Raw genomic sequence first — 18305 nt, forward strand, 5'->3', positions numbered from 1 at the left:
TCAACCAAAAATTTGCTTAGTGACCCGATTAAGATGAAACTCATTCAGTGAACACAAATCCGATAAAACCTAGCTAAATAGGTAATTATCTGACTAATGAAATTATCCAAAAAAATCAACTTCAAGAGTACTGATATAACTTCTATAGTGTAGTGTAATAGTAGTAGTAGTAGTAGTAGTAGTAGTGCAGTAGCTTAATTTGAATTTTGAAGAATTTGACCGTGTCAACACTTAAACAGAGAACACATCCAGTTCAATGATTCAGATGATTTTTTAAACCGAGTTAACCCGAAAAAAAGTGTACGTTTCCGTTTGATAACGCTTGCTACTATTAGAAGAATTGTATAGGTCTTAAAATTTTTTTAAAATATTATCTTGCAATAGAAAGGAAGCGTGTAAAGAAAAGTTCTACAAAAATTCGTATAAAACTTGAAGAAATCAAATAAGAACTTGATTACAACTCAAATAATCTGAAAAGTGCAAGAAGAGGAAGGTGCAAGGAACATGATAACTGTTTCGACTAGCAAATATGAAAGGAATGATGAAAACACATAATTTGTCACCAACGTTGACTACCTTTATTATCGGACATATTACCTTCTAGTATACAGAAACCTAATTTAGCAAAAAGATTTTGAATGTTAAAATAACATTTCAAGCTGGCAGACAGGAAAGGAAACGAGATCCACTAAATGCAAAAAGGAAAAAAACTTTTCGAAGAAAATAAAACTAAAAAATATCAATATGTCTCGAATGATGTTCTAACTGCGGAAAATACGTCCAAAAAGCGTTCGACAGCATTTAAAGAAAATTCAAAAAAAACTCGAGCGAAAATAAAAAATTGTAGCCACGAAAAATTTTGAACTTTAAATTCTAATCTTGAGATTTTAGACGTTTCGTGCTATCCGGAGGAAAGCATACCAATTCTGGTTCCCTCAATTCAACCAAAAATTTGCTTAGTGACCCGATAAAGATAAAACTCATTCAGTGAACACAAATCCGATAAAACCTAGCTAAATAGGTAATTATCTGACTAATAAAATTATCCAAAAAAATCAACTTCAAGAGTACTGATATAACTTCTATAGTGTAGTGTAATAGTAGTAGTAGTAGTAGTAGTAGTAGTAGTAGTAGTAGTAGTAGTAGTGCAGTAGCTTAATTCGAACTTTGACGAATTTGACCATGTCAACACTTAAATAGAGAACACATCCTGTTCAATGATTCGGAAGATTTTTTAAACCGAGTTAACCCGAGAAAAAGTGTACGTTCCCATTTTATAACGCTTGCTACTATTAGAAGAACTGTGTAGGTCTTATAAAATTTTTAAAATTTTATCTCGCATTAGAAAGGAAGCGTATAAAAAAGTTCTATGAAAATTCGTATAAAACTTAAAGTAATCAAAAAAGAACTTGATTACAACTCAAATAATCTGAAAAGTGCAAGAAGAGGAAGGTGTAAGGAACATGATAACTGTTTCGACTAGCAAATATGGAAGGAACGATAAAAATATATAACTTGTCACCATCGTTGACTACCTTTATTATCGGACATACTACCTTTTAGTATACAGAAACCTAATTTAGCAAAAAGATTTTTAACGTTAAAATAACCTTTCAAGCTGGCAGACAGGAAAGGAAACGAGAGCAACTAAATCCATAAACGAAAAAATACTTTTCGAAGAAACCAAAACTAAGAAACATCAATATGTTGTCTCGAATGATGTTCTAATTGTGGAAAATACGTCCAAAAAAACTTTCGACAGCGTTTAAAGAAAATTAAAAATTATTGAGCAAAAAAACTGTTGCCATGAAAAACTTTGAATTTTTGATTCTATTCTAGATATTTTCAACGTTTCGTGCTATCCGGAGGAAAACATTTAAATTCTGGTTCCCTCGAATCAACCAAAAATTTGTTTAGTGACCCGATAAAGATAAAACTCATTCAGTGAAAACAAATCCGATAAAACCTTGCTAAATAGGTAATACTCTGACTAATGAATTTATCCAAAAAAAAACAATTTCAAGAGTACTGTGATAACTTCTATATTGCAGTGTAAAAGTAGTAGTAGTAGTAGTAGTGCAGTAGCTTAATTCGAATTTTGAAGAAATTGACCATGTCAACACTTAAATAGAGAACACATCCTGTTCAATGATTCAGATGATTTTTTTAAACCGAGTTAACCCGAGAAAAAGTGTACGTTCCCATTTGATAACGCTTGCTACTATTAGAAGAATTGTATAGGTCTTATAAATTTTTTTAAATTTTATTTCGCATTACAAAGGAAGCGTATAAAAAAGCTCAACGAAAATTCGTATAAAACTTGAAGAAATCAAATAAGAACTTGATTATAACTCAAATAACCTGAAAAGTGCAAAAAGAGGAAGATGCGTGGAGCCTGATAAATGTTTCGACTACCAAATATGAAAGGAATGATGAAAATACATAATTTGTCACCAACGTTGACTACCATTATTATCGGACCTACTACCTATTAGTATACAGAAACCTAATTTAGCAAAAAGATTTTGAACGTTAAAATAACATTTCAAGCTGGCAGACAGGAAAGGAAACGAGAGCCACTAAATGCAAGAAGGGAAAAAACTTTTCGAAGAAACCAAAACTAAAAAACATCAAAATGTCTCGAATGATGTTCTAATTTCGGAAAATACGTCCAAAAAGCGTTTGACAGCGTTTAAAGAAAATTCAACAAAAAAATTGAGCAAAAATAAAAAATTGTTGCCTGAAAAATTTTGAACTTTAAAATCTAATCTTGAGTTTTTAGACGTTTCGTGCTATCCGGAGGAAAGCATACAAATTGTTTGCCTCCATTCAACTAAAAATTTGCTTAGTGACCCGATTAAGATGAAACTAATTCAGTGAAAACAAATCCGATGAAACCTAGCTAAATAGGTAATACTCTGACTAATGAAATTATCCAAAAAAAAATCAACTTCAAGAGTACTGATACAACTTCTATAGAGTAGTGTAATAGTAGTAGTAGTAGTAGTGCAGCAGCTTAATTCGAATTTTGAAGAATTTGACCATGTCAACACTTAAATAGAGAACACATCCTGTTAAATGATTCAGATGATTTTTTAAACCGAGTTAACCCGAGAAAAAGTGTACGTTCCCATTTGATAACGCTTGCTACTATTAGAAGAATTGTATAATTCTTATAAAATTTTTAAAATTTTATCTCGCATTAGAAAGGAAGCGTATAAAAAAGTTCTACGAAAATGCATATAAAACTTAAAGAAATCAAATAAGACATTAATTATAACTCAAATAATCTGAAAAGTGCAAGAAGAGGAAGGTGCAAGGAACATGATAACTGTTTCGACTAGCAAATATGAAAGGAACGATGAAAACATATAATTTGTCACCATCGTTGACTACCTTTATTATTGGACATTCTACCTTCTAGTATACAGAAACCTAATTTAGCAAAAAGATTTTGAACGTTAAAATAACATTTCAAGCTGGCAGACAGGAAAGGAAACGAGAGCCACTAAATGCAAAAAGGGAAAAAACTTTTCGAAGAAACCAAAACTAAAAAACATCAAAATGTCTCGAATGATGTTCTAATTGCGGAAAAAACGTCCAAAAAGCGTTCGACAGCGTTTAAAGAAAATTCAAAAAAAAAAGTCGAGCGAAAATAAAAAATTGTTGCCATGAAAAAATTTGAACTTTAAATTCTAATCTTGGGTTTTTAGACGTTTCGTGCTATCCGGAGAAAAGCATACAAATTGTTTGCCTCGATTCAACTAAAAATTTGCTTAGTGACCCGATAAAGATGAAACTCATTCAGTGAAAACAAATCCGATGAAACCTAGCTAAATAGGTAATACTCTGATTAATGAAATTATCCAAAAAAAATCAACTTCGAGAGTACTGATACAACTTCTATATTGTAGTGTAATAGTAGTAGTAGTAGTAGTAGTAGTAGTAGTAGTGCAGTAGCTTAATTCGAATTTTGAAGAATTTGACCATGTCAACACTTAAATAGAGAACACATCCTGTTAAATGATTCAGATGATTTTTTTAAAACCGAGTTCACCCGAGACAAAGTGTAAATTCCATTTGATAACGCTTGCTACTATTAGAAGAATTGTATAGGTCTTATAATTTTTTTAAAATTTCATTTCGCATTAGAAAGGAAGCGTATAAAAATGTTCTACGAAAATTCGTATAAAACTTAAAGAAATCAAATCAGAACTTGATTACAGCTCAAATAATCTGAAACGTGCAAGAAGAGGAAGGTGCAAGGAACATGATAACTGTTTCGACTAGCAAATATGAAAGGAACGATTAAAATATATAATTTGTCACCATCGTTGATTACCTTTATTATCGGACATGTTCCTTCTAGTATACAGAAACCTAATTTAGCAAAAAGTTTTTTAACGTTAAAATAACCTTTCAAGCTGGCAGACAGGAAAGGAAACGAGAGCAACTAAATACAAAACCGAAAAAAAAACTTTTCGAAGATACCAAAACTAAGAAACATCAAAATGTTGTCTCGAATGATCTTCTAATTGCGGAAAATACGTCCAAAAACTTTCGACAGCGTTTAAAGAAAACAAAAAATTTTTGAGCGAAAAAATAACTGTTGCCATGAAAAACTTTGAATTTTTGATTCTATTCTAGTGATTTTCAACGTTTCGTGCTATCCGGAGGAAAGCATTTAAATTCTGGTTCCCTCGAATCAACCAAAAATTTGTTTAGTGACCCGATAAAGATAAAACTCATTCAGTGAAAACAAATCCGATAAAACCTTGCTAAATAGGTAATACTCTGACTAATGAATTTATCCAAAAAAAACCAATTTCAAGAGTACTGTGATAACTTCTATATTGCAGTGTAAAAGTAGTAGTAGTAGTAGTGCAGTAGCTTAATTCGAATTTTGAAGAATTTGACCATGTCAACACTTAAAAAGAGAACACATCCTGTTCAATGATTAAGATGATTTTTTTAAAACCGAGTTCACCCGAGACAAAGTGTAAATTCCATTTGATAACGCTTGCTACTATTAGAAGAATTGTATAGGTCTTATAATTTTTTTAAAATTTCATTTCGCATTAGAAAGGAAGCGTATAAAAATGTTCTACGAAAATTCGTATAAAACTTAAAGAAATCAAATAAGAACTTGATTACAGCTCAAATAATCTGAAACGTGCAAGAAGAGGAAGGTGCAAGGAACATGATAACTGTTTCGACTAGCAAATATGAAAGGAACGATGAAAATATATAATTTGTCACCATCGTTGACTACCTTTATTATCGGACATGTTCCTTCTAGTATACAGAAACCTAATTTAGCAAAAAGATTTTTAACGTTAAAATAACCTTTCAAGCTGGCAGACAGGAAAGGAAACGAGAGCAACTAAATCCAAAAACGAAAAAAAACTTTTCGAAATACCAAAACTAAGAAACATGAATATGTTGTCTCGAATGATCTTCTAATTGCGGAAAACACGTCCAAAAACTTTCGACAGCGTTTAAAGAAAACAAAAAATTTTTGAGCGAAAAAAAAACTGTTGCCATGAAAAACTTTGAATTTTTGATTCTATTCTAGAGGTTTTCAACGTTTCGTGCTATCCGGAGGAAAGCATTTAAATTCTAGTTCCCTCGAATCAACCAAAAATTTGTTTAGTGACCCGATAAAGATAAAACTCATTCAGTGAAAACAAATCCGATAAAACCTAGCTAAATAGGTAATACTCTGACTAATGAAATTATCCAAAAAAACCAATTTCAAGAGTATTGATATAACTTCTATAGTGTAGTGTAATATTAGTAGTAGTAGTAGTAGTAGTAGTAGTGCAGTAGCTTAACTCGAATTTTGAAGAATTTGACCATGTCAACACTTAGTTAGAGAACATATCCTGTTCAATGATTCAGATGATTTTTTTAAACCGAGTTAACCCGAGAAAAAGTGTACGTTCCCATTTGATAACGCTTGCTACTATTAGAAGAATTGTATAGGTCTTATAAAAATTTTTAAATTTTATTTCGCATTACAAAGGAAGCGTATAAAAAAGCTCTACGAAAAATCGTATAAAACTTGAAGAAATCAAATAAGAACTTGATTACAACTCAAATAATCTGAAAAGTGCAAGAAGAGGAAAGTGCGTGGAGCATGATAAATGTTTCGACTACCAAATATGAAAGGAATGATGAAAATATAAAATTTGTCACCAGCGTTGACTAATTTTATTATCGGATATGCTACCATCTAGTATACAGAAACCTATTTTAGCAAAATGATTTTGAAATTTTAATAAAAATTCAAGCTGGGGGACAGGAAAGGAAACGAGAGCAACTAAATCAAAAAACGAAAAAAACTTTTCGAAGATACCAAATCTAAGAAACATCAATATGTTGTCTCGAATGATGTTCTAATTGCGGAAAATACGTCCAAAAAAACGTTCGACAGCGTTTAAAGAAAACTAAAAATTTTTGAGCGAAAAGAAAACTGTTGCCATGAAAAACTTTGAACTGTTAATTCTATTCTTGACATTTTTAACATTTCGTGCTATCCGGAGGAAAGCATACAAATTCTGGTTCCCTCGAATCAACCAAAAATTTGCTTAGTGATCCGATAAAGATAAAACTCATTCAGTGAAAACAAACACGATAAAACCTAGCTAAATAGATAATACTCTGACTATTGAAATTTTCCAAAAAAAAATCATTTTCAAGAGTACTGATATAAGTTCTATAGTGTAGTGTAACAGTAGTAGTAGTAGTAGTAGTGCAGTAGCTTAATTCGAATTTTGAAGAATTTGACCATCTCAACACTTAAATAGAGAACACATCCTGTTCAATGATTCGAATGATTTTTTTAAGATAAAAAGTGTACATTCCCAATTGATAACGCTTGCTACTATTAGAATAATTGTATAGTTCTTACAAGCTTTTTAACATTTGATTTCGCATTAGAAAAGAAGCGTATAAAAAAGTTCTACAAAAATTCGTATAAAACTTGAAGAAATCAAATAAGAACTTGATACAACTCAAATAAACTGAAAATTGCAAGAAGAGGAAGGTGCGTGGAGCATGATGAATGTTTCGACTACCAAATATGAAAGGATTGATGAAAATATAAAATTTGTCACCAACGTTGACTAATTTTATTATCGGACATACTACCTTCTAGTATACAGAAACCTAACTTAGCAAAAAGATTTTTAACGTTAAAATAACTTTTCAAGCTGGCAGACAGGAAAGGAAACGAGAGACACTAAATCCAAAAACAAAAAAAACTTTTCGAAGATACCAAATCTAAGAAACATCAATATGTTGTCTCGAATGATGTTCTAATTGCGGAAAATACGTCCAAAAAAACGTTCGACAGCGTTTAAAGAAAACTAAAAATTTTTGAGCGAAAAGAAAACTGTTGCCATGAAAAACTTTGAACTTTTAATTCTATTCTTGAGATTTTTAACGTTTCGTGCTATCTGGAGGAAAGCATTTAAATTATGGTTCCCTCGAATCAACCTAAAAATTGCTTAGCGACCCTATAAAGATAAAACTCAATCAGTGAAAACAAATCCGATAAAACCTAGCTAAATAGGTAATACTCTGACTAATGAAATTATCCAAAACAAATCAATTTCAAGAGTACTGATATAACTTCTATAGTGTAGTGTAATAGTAGTAGTAGTAGTGCAGTAGCTTAATTCGAATTTTGAAGAATTTGACCATGTCAACACTTAAAAAGAGAACACATCCTGTTCAATGATTCAGATGATCTTTTTAAACCGAGTTAACCCGAGAAAAAAGTTTACGTTCCCATTTCATAACGCTTGCTAGTATTAGAAGAATTGTATAGGTCTTATAAAATTTTTAAAAATTCATCTCGCATTAGAAAGGAAGCGTATAAAAAAAATTTACGAAAATTCGTATAAAACTTAAAGAAATCAAATAAGAACTTGATTACAACTCAAATAATCTAAAAAGTGCAAGAAGAGGAAGGTGCAAGGAACATGATAACTGTTTCGACTAGCAAATATGAAAGGAACGATGAAAATAGATAACTTGTCACCAATGTTGACTCCCTTATTATCGGACATACTAGCTTCTAGTATACAGAAACCTAATTTAGCAAAAAGATTTTTAACGTTAAAATAACATTTCAAGATGACAGACAGGAAAGGAAACGAGAGCCACTAAATCCAAAAAGGGAAAAAACTTTTCGAAGAAACCAAAACTAAAAAACATCAATGTCTCGAATGATGTTCTAATTGCCGAAAATACGTTCAAAAAGCGTTCGACAGCGTTTAAAGAAAATTCAAAAAAAAATTGGAGCGAAAATAAAAAAAATTGTTGCCAGGAAAAATTTTGAACTTTTAATTCTATTCTTGAGATTTTTAACGTTTCGTGCTATCCGGAGGAAAGCACAAAAATTCTGCTTCCCTCGAATCAACCAAAAATTTGCTTAGTGATCCGATAAATATAAAACTCAATCAGTGAAAACAAACCCGATACAACCGATCCAAAAAAAAATCAATTTCCAGAGTACTGATATAACTTCTATAGTGTAGTGTAATAGTAGTAGTAATAGTACAGTAGCTTAATTCGAATTTTGAAGAATTTGACCATTTCAATACTTAAAAAGAGAACACATCCTGTTCAATGATTAAGATGATTTTTTTAAAACCGAGTTCACCCGATACAAAGTGTAAATTCCCATTTGATAACGCTTGCTACTATTAGAAGAATTGTATAGGTCTTATAAGTTTTTTAAAATTTCATTTCGCATTAGAAAGGAAGCGTATAAAAAAGTTCTACGAAAATTCGTATAAAACTTAAAGAAATCAAATAAGAACTTGATTACAGCTCAAATAATCTGAAAAGTGCAAGAAGAACAAGGTGCAAGGAACATGATAACTGTTTCGACTAGCAAATATGAAAGGAATGATGAAAATATATAATTTGTCACCATCGTTGACTACCTTTATTATCGGACATACTACCATCTAGTATTCAGAAACCTACTTTAGCAAAATGATTTTGAACGTTTAAATAACATTTCAAGCTGGCAGACAGGAAAGGAAAAGAGAGCAACTAAATCCAAAAACGAAAAAACCTTTAGAAGAAACCAAAACTAAAAAACATCAATATGTTGTCTCGAATGATGTTCTAATTGCGGAAAATACGTCCAAAAAAACTTTCGACAGCGTTTAAAGAAAATTTAAAATGCAAAATAGATGCCCTTTAAGCTGTTTGAATTGCTAAAACAATTTATGATTGGCGCTTTTTTGATAAAAATTAACCTAACTTGAGAAAAAATAAATTCCACTTTCGAAACTAGAAATCATTCACAATTTTTTGCGCCATTTCCACGTTCGTTTTTGGAGAGTGCTGTTTACGAAACTTTTAGCAGATGAATTTCAATTGAACTCAAAAAAAGCATATATACCTAAGTGCATTCCTAAATGCATCAATATGTATGAAAGTACATCTGTAGCTATGAGAGCATTTTAAGACTTTTTCCAGGAAAAAAAAATAAAAAAAGAATCAGGCAGACATATATAAGAGTCTTCACTACGTTCATTACTCTGAACAAAGAAAAAATACTACGCAAAATTAGTAGAATTACAAATTGCAGGAGTAAACGACAGATACAAAGCAATTAAAACAAAACTGCATACAGCAAAATAATTCTAATTAAGATGTGGCAACTAAGCCGACAAATCATGAGCAGACAAATCATAATCCAAATTTTTATTTGAAATGAAATATTTCTTCAATTTCTTAGACTTTACAGGGCAGTTGGAACAGTCAGATGCGGGCAGTCTTGTTAATTCGTTACCAGACACAAAATCTATCACTTTCAACTATCCGTAGCTTGAATGTAAATAAAAGTAGACTCGAATGAAAACACTAGCGTTGCTTGTGTAATTAACTAACCAGAACTGAAAAAAAAAAATACGTTGACTTTAAACTCAGTTTTTATGATTTTATCAAAAATCAAAGGTATTCATAACGCGCTAATACATTATTTATAGATTGATTGCTAAATTCCTCTATGAATATTCGAATCTTAGAATTTTTGCCATCGATTCTTGTCATTACTATGTAATTGACCAATAAACCATTTCAGTCAAAATTTAAAAGGGGATTCAGTTCTATGCAATAGGTAGCGACTAATTTGTTTGGCGTCTAATTTACCATTTGCCTCTTTCCGTTCAGTTCACTACTGAATAATACGCGCGCTCAATTCAATAAATGTGTTCGAAGTTAGAGCATTAGAAAAGTTTTGTTTCAGAATATTAGAATCAAGCGGAGAGAGAAAATATACAAAAGAAAAAATTTCATACCTGATAGCTATTTTGGGAGTTGCGATTGCGTGAACTGAATGATTTTTGTATTAAAACTACCATTTATAAAATTGTCAATTGACCGGATAAAATAGCAAAAATATTATGCTCATTGATAGCTCTGAATGCACAAGCGTATTAGTTTGATTTACAGGTAGTGTGACGGCGGCGGTCTAGATGGCGTTATTTTAGTTTCTATGGCCTGATGATTATGGCAATTATTATGCAAATTACATCCGCTTTTACTCGATGGATACCTCGCTTGTCTAGTTGCAACTGGTGAAATGGGCGAAAAAGTGGTCCCAAAAGAGGAACTTAAACTCACCTGCATTGAAGTTGTTCAAAAAGCGGGCAAAGTGAATAAATTCGTTTGAAATTGAAATAAAACATTCAACAGAGGTTGTAATACTCATTTGGATTAGACGCCGCACTTGAATTGATTTAATTTCATTTCATTTCAGACTGGGCTAGTATAGGGATGAGAAGATGAATTAAAAATTGCGTGACATTTTGGCGACTAATTTGGGACGGGAAGAAGCCTGAAATGTTATTAAATTAGGCAGCAGACAGAATACATTTGGAGAGTCGAGTGGCCGAGGTGGATTTGAAAGGAACAAAGTAAAATGCCACAGCGCTCTGCAGAAAATCGCACCGTCGGGTAGGAATTACTATTGGATGACCATACCTACCACCAGGCTAGCACTAGCAGGAGAGAGAAAAATAGCAGCAAGTCAAGTTACCAACCAATGAAGCAATTGAAGACTCAATTGAAAAACAGGAAGAAAAGACTACCGAAAACGGCCAAAATCACCCTTATCTACTTTCATCATCTACGCGTAATCCAATCTCACCAACCCGAATCGCCACATCATTAGTATTCGAGTCAAATAGCAGACACACACGGCCTAACAATCGAGAAAGAGAATGCGTCAAATTAAAACACCCAATTGCAATCTTGGGGTGCAATCACGATACTGAGAGCAATATTGTCGGAAACATTAAAAATTTCAACAATTAAAATGATCAGCAAAATAGAAACTTAGAGTTAAGTGCCAAATCAAATTACTCTAAATGGCAGTTTTTAAATGCTCTTCACTACTCAAATATACTAATCACCTATAATAATCGCCCTTTATGCTGTACCGTAGACTGTGCACACACGTAACAACATTTCAGCTGGGGAATGAAATAAAATCGGGTCAATATTTGTTCCAAAGAGAGTTGAAATTGGATGCAGAAGAGCAAAAAGGGGAGGGATGAATATTTGAAGAGGAAGGTGAAAAAAGTGCATGCGCAAGAAGGCGGGTAGGGGGAGAAGTGAAAAAATAATAGCAATTGACTTGATCACTCCTAATTTCCGCCTAAAATGCGAACAAATCAGGCTAAAATTGGAGCAAAGCCACCACGTGGGATTACGAGGCTCCATTTTTATTGTTCAGGGGAAGTACATGAAAGAAGAAACTAATGGCACCTATAGCACCCCTCAATTAGAATACAAAAGAGTTAAAATTAGAAAGTCAAGCCTGGGAAGGAAGGCAATTGTTTGATCGGAAACATTTTCACCAAAAAGGTCATCGAGGAAATGTTAGAGCGGTCATCCTACTTTTATGTATCATAGTCAGTAAATAAAGCACACCACAAAGATGATGCAACCTAACATTCACCGATTTTTCCAGCCAACACCAACCATTTATTTCAGTATTCCCACATTGATAATAGGTAACCAGCATGCGAGAATAGCCCCTTTTAAGGTAAAATCAGAGAATCTGTAAGACTATTTCCGTTCGAGTTCCATGTCACGCTGATTGTGGCCAGATCTGAATAGTCCTCAGACGCCGGTAAAGGTCTCGTCATCGCATGGAACCCCGCTGTGAACGGAAAATCAATTCCTAATCTAAAGCCAAACCTGACCTTCAAGTCAGAAGCAGCCCGAAAGAAAGCTATCTACATTCCGGTTTTTCGGACACAAATTAAGCCAAGAAGAAAAAAGGGAATGAGGCAAATTTAAGACTAGTTGTTGTTCAAATCCTCAACTCTAACGTCCGGCTCGGTGAGGTCGAGGACTCAATAATGTCTGTCTGGCTTGAAAGGAAATCGGCATCAAATGCAGTACTATAAGCTTGTTGTAGTAGATAGCGATTAGTGCAATTGCAATTGAAGAAGAATGGTCCAAGACTATATATCTGCACTGCGAGACGAGATGTCCTGCAAATGATATCAAGTTCCTCATCAACCAATGAACGATTTGACAGGCAAACAACAACAACAACCAAACAAGTCCAGAAACGAAATGCTACACAGATGCGAAACTGCACTGGGTATATGGTACGAGAGGTTGAATTAAAATCGTACAAAGAAGTATCATATTAGACTTGCTCAAATAAAACAAAGGAAAAAACTTTTGCATATACGAGATTCGGACTCATTTTAAATTTCAACAAGGGCGAACAGCTGCGCCACCAGCTGCGCCAACAAGGCGAACAGCTGCGCCAAAGGGATGCTATCAAAAATATTTGCTCAATTTCAAAGGTTTCTTTTGTCAATACGAATTAACTCAACGCTAACACATTGGGAAAAATGAACACTGTAACTAAAATGAGCTAAATTACATGATACGGGATGAGGTAATTTCAAAAATTTAAAAAAGGCTTCACTCGAAACCTAAGTTGTTCTCTAATACAAAAACAGTGCAATTTATAAAGAACTTGGAATTTTATCATAGACATTTTGTTGTATTTTTAAGGCGTATCCGCGCATGCACTGATAAATCCGAAACCTGTTGCCTCGATTAAACCTTGATATCAGCTTCGGCTGGTTAGTGCTCAAGAAAAGTCAAAAAGTTTCAAAAAAAAAAAACGGTCAAAAAATCAAAAACTAGACTTGTCCAAGGGCCAAAATTTTTTGTGTAGAAAATTTGTTTTTGGTCGCTTTTGCATGGAAGCTTCACACAGATTGAACACAAATTCTCGGATTTGGTAGGATAGTTTTCGAGAAAAGCCAAAAAGTCAGAAATTTCAATTTCCGATGCCGTTACTTTTTGCGTTGAAAATTTTCCGCGTTGCCGCTTTCGCAGAGTCACGTTACACAACCTGTTCTTTCAATTGAAGGACAGTTTCAATTGAAAGATCTGACAGGACAGGTATCGAGAACCTAAAACTTCAGATTTGAGAGGGTAGTTTTTGAGGAAACTTTAAAAAAATCAAAAAACTTCTTTTTCCGAGGGTAGAAAGTTTTCGTGCAAAAACAATCGGATGAAGCCGCCGATACAGAGGCGCTTCTTACAACCCGTACTTTCGACTTATATCAAAAATTTAGATTTGGTAAGGTAGTTATCGAAAAAACAATTTTAAAATAATGGCAAAAAATCAAATATTTGATTTTTCGCAGGGCCATAACTTTTTTGTGGAAAAAATTATGCGCATGACTGTTTATGACCTTCAGTCAATGGAAACCAAAATCTCAGATTTTAAAGGGTAGTTTTCGAGGAAACCTAAGACGTTTTTTTAAAACAGTCAAAAAATTACAAATATGACTATTAGGACAGTAACTTAGGCCACTTATTCATGGGAGTATCACACAATCTCTTCAATCAATTAAAACCGAAATCTCGGACTTCAGATGATAATTTTCGAGACAAGTCAAAACACTTTAAAACACGGTCGAAAATAATATTATTTGACGTTTACGAGGGCCATAAACTTTTGTGAAAAAAAAAATTGCAATTGGCCGTTTACGCAGGAGACATTCACACAAACTTTTCAATTGATTAATCAAAACCTCAAATTGGGCGGGCACTTTTCGAAAAAAGTCGAAAAGTTTCAAAAAAGGATCTAAAAACTAAAAAAAAACTTTTCTGAGGACGAGAACTTTTTTTGAGAAAATATTTGAGCCGCTGATGCATGGGAGGTTCAAACAATCCCTTCACTCCATTGAATCCAAAAACTTAGATTTGGGAGGGTAGTTTTCGAGAAACTTCTAAAAAGTTTGAAGAACGGCAAAAAACTCAAAATATTGATTTTTCCATAATTTGAATTGAGGGCTATAACTTAAATTGAGAAAAACTTAACTTTTGAGAAAAAAGAAAAAAATGTTCGAAGCTTCTGGAAAAAGTAGAATAAAAACACAAAAAAAAAACAAAATACAATTTCATAATACTTGTTTTTATCAAGCAGGAATCAACTAAAGGCATCCACACCAACTTTGCATGTAATAACTTGGAAAGCATCAATCAAATTTATTTTTAAATTATGTATTTCAAAAAAAACTGCCAGGCACATTGAACTGGAAAATTTCTGATATGCAATTTTTATTGTGTACTGTTGTTTGAAATAAAAAAGTTTTTTTTTCAGTTCATTTGATGAATTAAAATTGCATCAGCGGTGTTAACTTATTACTAATCGAAAGTCAACACACATGATATCAAAAAGACTTAGAAATGCCACCAAAGTGGCACCAATATTTGCGGCTTACACTGGAAGAAAAATACTCGTACTCTTACACTACTCTAGCAAAAACTCGCATGCGTAAATAAAAGTCCGAAATCAGCACTCGGCCAGATCTGAAACAGTACTGTTACTGCATTGCATTGTTTCTCTGATTTATCTCTGATCAGAGCTAAAATTTCACTTGCCAGAATCATAAACAGAGCTGACACTTAATTGTTACTCATCCCATACTGATGAAGAGTTGTGGTACCTAATTACGCGTGGAAATCAAAAAAACAGGATAGCCGCTTACTGTGCAAGTAACAGAGAATGTTCGACCATGGACTTTAAAAAAACTGCAGATTTGTTTTTCAAATTAGTGTTATTTATTTGAGCAAGGTGTGATGAAAGGACTAAAAAAAAACCTGAAATTTAGGTATATTCAACAGTAGAGTAAAATAGGCAAAAATGGCAACGGTTTTATTCAAAAAAAATGACTAGAAACAAAAAATTGAAAAATTAATTTCTTTTCTGAGATTTCGGTTTCAAGTTTTTTTTTCTTCAATTTTTCGTGCAGATATTGTTTTGAATTTATCATTCATTGGCAATATAAACTTGAGAAAATGTAACTAAAACTTCATGGCTGATCCTCCTATAATAAGCCTGCTCGCTTGCTTTAATTGCTCTAAATTATACTAAAACTCAAAAATTTCAAACCGTTTTTTCTCGAGACTGGGACAACTTTTTGAAAAGTTTTTCTGTCGTTCGAATCAGTATTGAAAAAGTTTTAATAGGACACATCATTCCCTCCATTACAATATTTGTTTGTGGTAAATGTTTTGGTTGAAAAACAAAATAAGCCTGCTTGCTCACCATATTTGCTCGAAATTGGACTAAAAATCGAGTTTTTCTAAACACTGAATTTTTTCCAAATTATTTAATGTCGTTCGAATCACGACTGAAGGGTCTATAATATGATATATAACTCGATCCTTTGCGATGATTATTTGTGGTACTGATGTTGAATACAAACCCGAATAGAAACTTCCTCCCCATTTTTCAATGGTCGGAACAATTATTATTTTCAAATTTAGGTACCACAAAGAAACGCCGAAGAGGGTCAAGCTTTATATCATATTGAAGACAATTCAATCGTTATACAAGCAGTTGCAAAAATCAAATTTTCCAAAAAAGCTATCCCATTTTCGAAAAAAAACTTGAAACTAGCCAAAAATCATTCCTGGCAGAATCTTTACGCGCTTTCTTCGAAAGCCGGAAAACAAGCATCCAAAAACTTTCGTCGATTAATCCAGGCGTTTCAACAACTCTAATCAAAAGCAAAAATTTCACTCCAGACAAACTGAAATTCAACATGGAAAAAAGAATTTTTTAGAGGTCATTAAAATAGTTTTTATTTTGAACACAAAAGCCGTCGCAAACATCTGTTGAATATTTAAACCCACACATAAAAATTGATGTCAAATTTCTTGTCAGTTCCAACGTTTAAAAAGCGGTTGTTTGACGCAATGTGCAAAGTAAGCAACAATTTTTCACTTTTACGGTCATAGATGTACTATTTTGTGCGACATCGGTATATTAACAAAGAACGATAAAACTTGGACTCAAGTTATAAAAAAAACACTACCATTGCTTCTGATATATTCAGTATTGTACTTATTCCATTCAATAATAAATTTCAATCTTTTAGAGTCTCATTGATCAATTTTATTCTTTCTGAGCCAAGTTTCAAACTTATAGTTATAAATGATCAATTGATGATTGATCGATCAAATTCATTGAGCTAACAGACGCTTTAAAACTTGACAACAACATAAATACTAATGCATTAACAAAATATTTGGCGAAAAGTAGGCTAACAAAGACAGCTTTAGTTATTCTCTATTCAAATCCCCTATTATATGAACAAGATTACCAGGACCACCTCCAGTTTAGTTCATCCTCAGTACAATTCATCCAGTAATGAAATAAAAGTAAATGATTCTGAAGACATTAGTCAACGGATCTCAAAATCGATATCTGAAACTTTCGCAGATACAAATCCAGCTTACCAATTTAAAGGCCAGTTTAGTTTAAAGAAGAGCAAATTTAGGTCACGTACCTTGGTAGAGAGAAGTAACCCTAAAATGTCGACTGAGGAACCTGAAGTTACTTTTCGAGGCTCCAATGATTCCAATCCTGGGAAGAGCACGCACCGAGTAAACAATTCCGACCGCCGAAGAAGCGAAACTCAACTGTCGCCGATGCCTGTAAGCGGTGGCCAATTAAAATTCGAGGTTGTCGTCGATGAAAATCCGAGTCAAGTCCCGGTATCCGAAGGAAGTTCGACGGGAACCAGCGAGATAACCGCGGAGCAAAAGCAGAGCTCGGATTACAATGTACAACAAGTTAAAGACAAGAGTAAGAAACTTGCCAACAGTGCACTTGAAAAGCTGAATAAACTTGGTAAGGAAAGTTTGGGTTTGGAGCTTAGCAAGGGGAATAACTTAGGCTGTTTACAGGAACTCGGAGACTCTCAAGCGAACTTATACTTTGCCAACAGGCTCGACAGACTAAATCGGGCTGGGGATATTATTAGAGATCAACTACTGGATCGGGAGAAAGATGGAAATATCATTTCACTATTCGTGCTCACACTTGTTGACAATTGGAACCACGAGCAGGAGCGAGTGGTAGTGGTAAACCAAAGGTCAATCTGTGTTATCAACTACAACTTTATAACCGAGAAAATAACCGGCTCAAATACCTTCATTTCAAACTCTGCCAGTGTCCACACAAATGAAAGCACGAGTTTCCAGGACAGCATAAAACGTATTCAATATTCTGAATTAAGCAGGGTTATTTTCGGGCCCATGATTTATCCCGCTAAATCTTTGCTATCTGGGAACTGGAAAAAGTTCCCCTGTTTGAAGTTAATAACTTCAGCCGGTGTTGGCAATAAAACTAAATGGGGGGATCTGTGGATACCTTTTAACAAGGAGCTACCGTGGACTGTACTAACAAGTCACCCTCTGGCTTGTAAAGTAAACGGCAATAGAGGTGTGTACCAAATCGAAGAATTGCACCAGACTCTTTGCGGTCTTATTTGCACCGACCTGCAAGCACAACAACGACCAACTTCAGAAACCACTGTAACTGTTGCTAATATAACTACCACAAATAACGCAACGCTAGACCCCTCTCAAACTATCAGTCACAACTCGCAAGGACAACAAAATTCTTATAATAACAGCGAGCAGATTGACAACAAAAACCAAGACGCGGATCACGAATGGGCGCCAGCTGATCCCCAAGACACTGACAAGATTACTTCTAACAGTCCCCATATTGACTCTAGCTCCACAGCACAGCAAGTAGCTCAAATTATAGAGGAGCCAATTCTCATGGAGAGCTACGTTGGCTTCACTTCTGCCATTTTTAACCAGTCTAAACTAGCTTTCGCAATGGACCGAAACGGCATATCGTTTTAGAATGCTGTCCTGTTATAAAAACACCATTACAGAACGAGAAACGTGAAAATCACACCAAGCATAGTTGT

General features: G+C 33.6%; 2 protein-coding genes across 5 annotated transcripts in view; one reads left to right on the top strand and one right to left on the bottom strand.

Moving 5' to 3' along the window:
- The window catches only part of LOC134848497 (sodium/calcium exchanger 1-like), a 49922-nt gene extending 32940 nt beyond the window's left edge, over nucleotides 1-16982 (bottom strand). Inside the window, exon 1 of one of the 4 annotated variants that reach the window (XM_063865974.1) lies at nucleotides 16869-16982. The gene's annotated coding sequence lies outside the window, so the exon portion shown is untranslated. Of the gene's footprint in view, nucleotides 1-10325; nucleotides 10490-10650; nucleotides 11404-11441; nucleotides 11644-16868 lie in introns of those variants that run through there. The other 3 variants (XM_063866033.1, XM_063865991.1, XM_063866000.1) reach the window with 3 other exon arrangements.
- Nucleotides 16272-18305, top strand: LOC134848541 (uncharacterized). Its single transcript, XM_063866052.1, has one exon. It carries the CDS (start codon nucleotides 16669-16671, stop codon nucleotides 18235-18237), a length of 1569 nt encoding a protein of 522 aa, XP_063722122.1. The 5' UTR covers nucleotides 16272-16668; the 3' UTR covers nucleotides 18238-18305.

The sequence above is a fragment of the Symsagittifera roscoffensis genome, chromosome 1 (assembly GCF_963678635.1).
Source record: "Symsagittifera roscoffensis chromosome 1, txSymRosc1.1, whole genome shotgun sequence".
Lineage (NCBI taxonomy): Eukaryota > Metazoa > Xenacoelomorpha > Acoela > Convolutidae > Symsagittifera > Symsagittifera roscoffensis.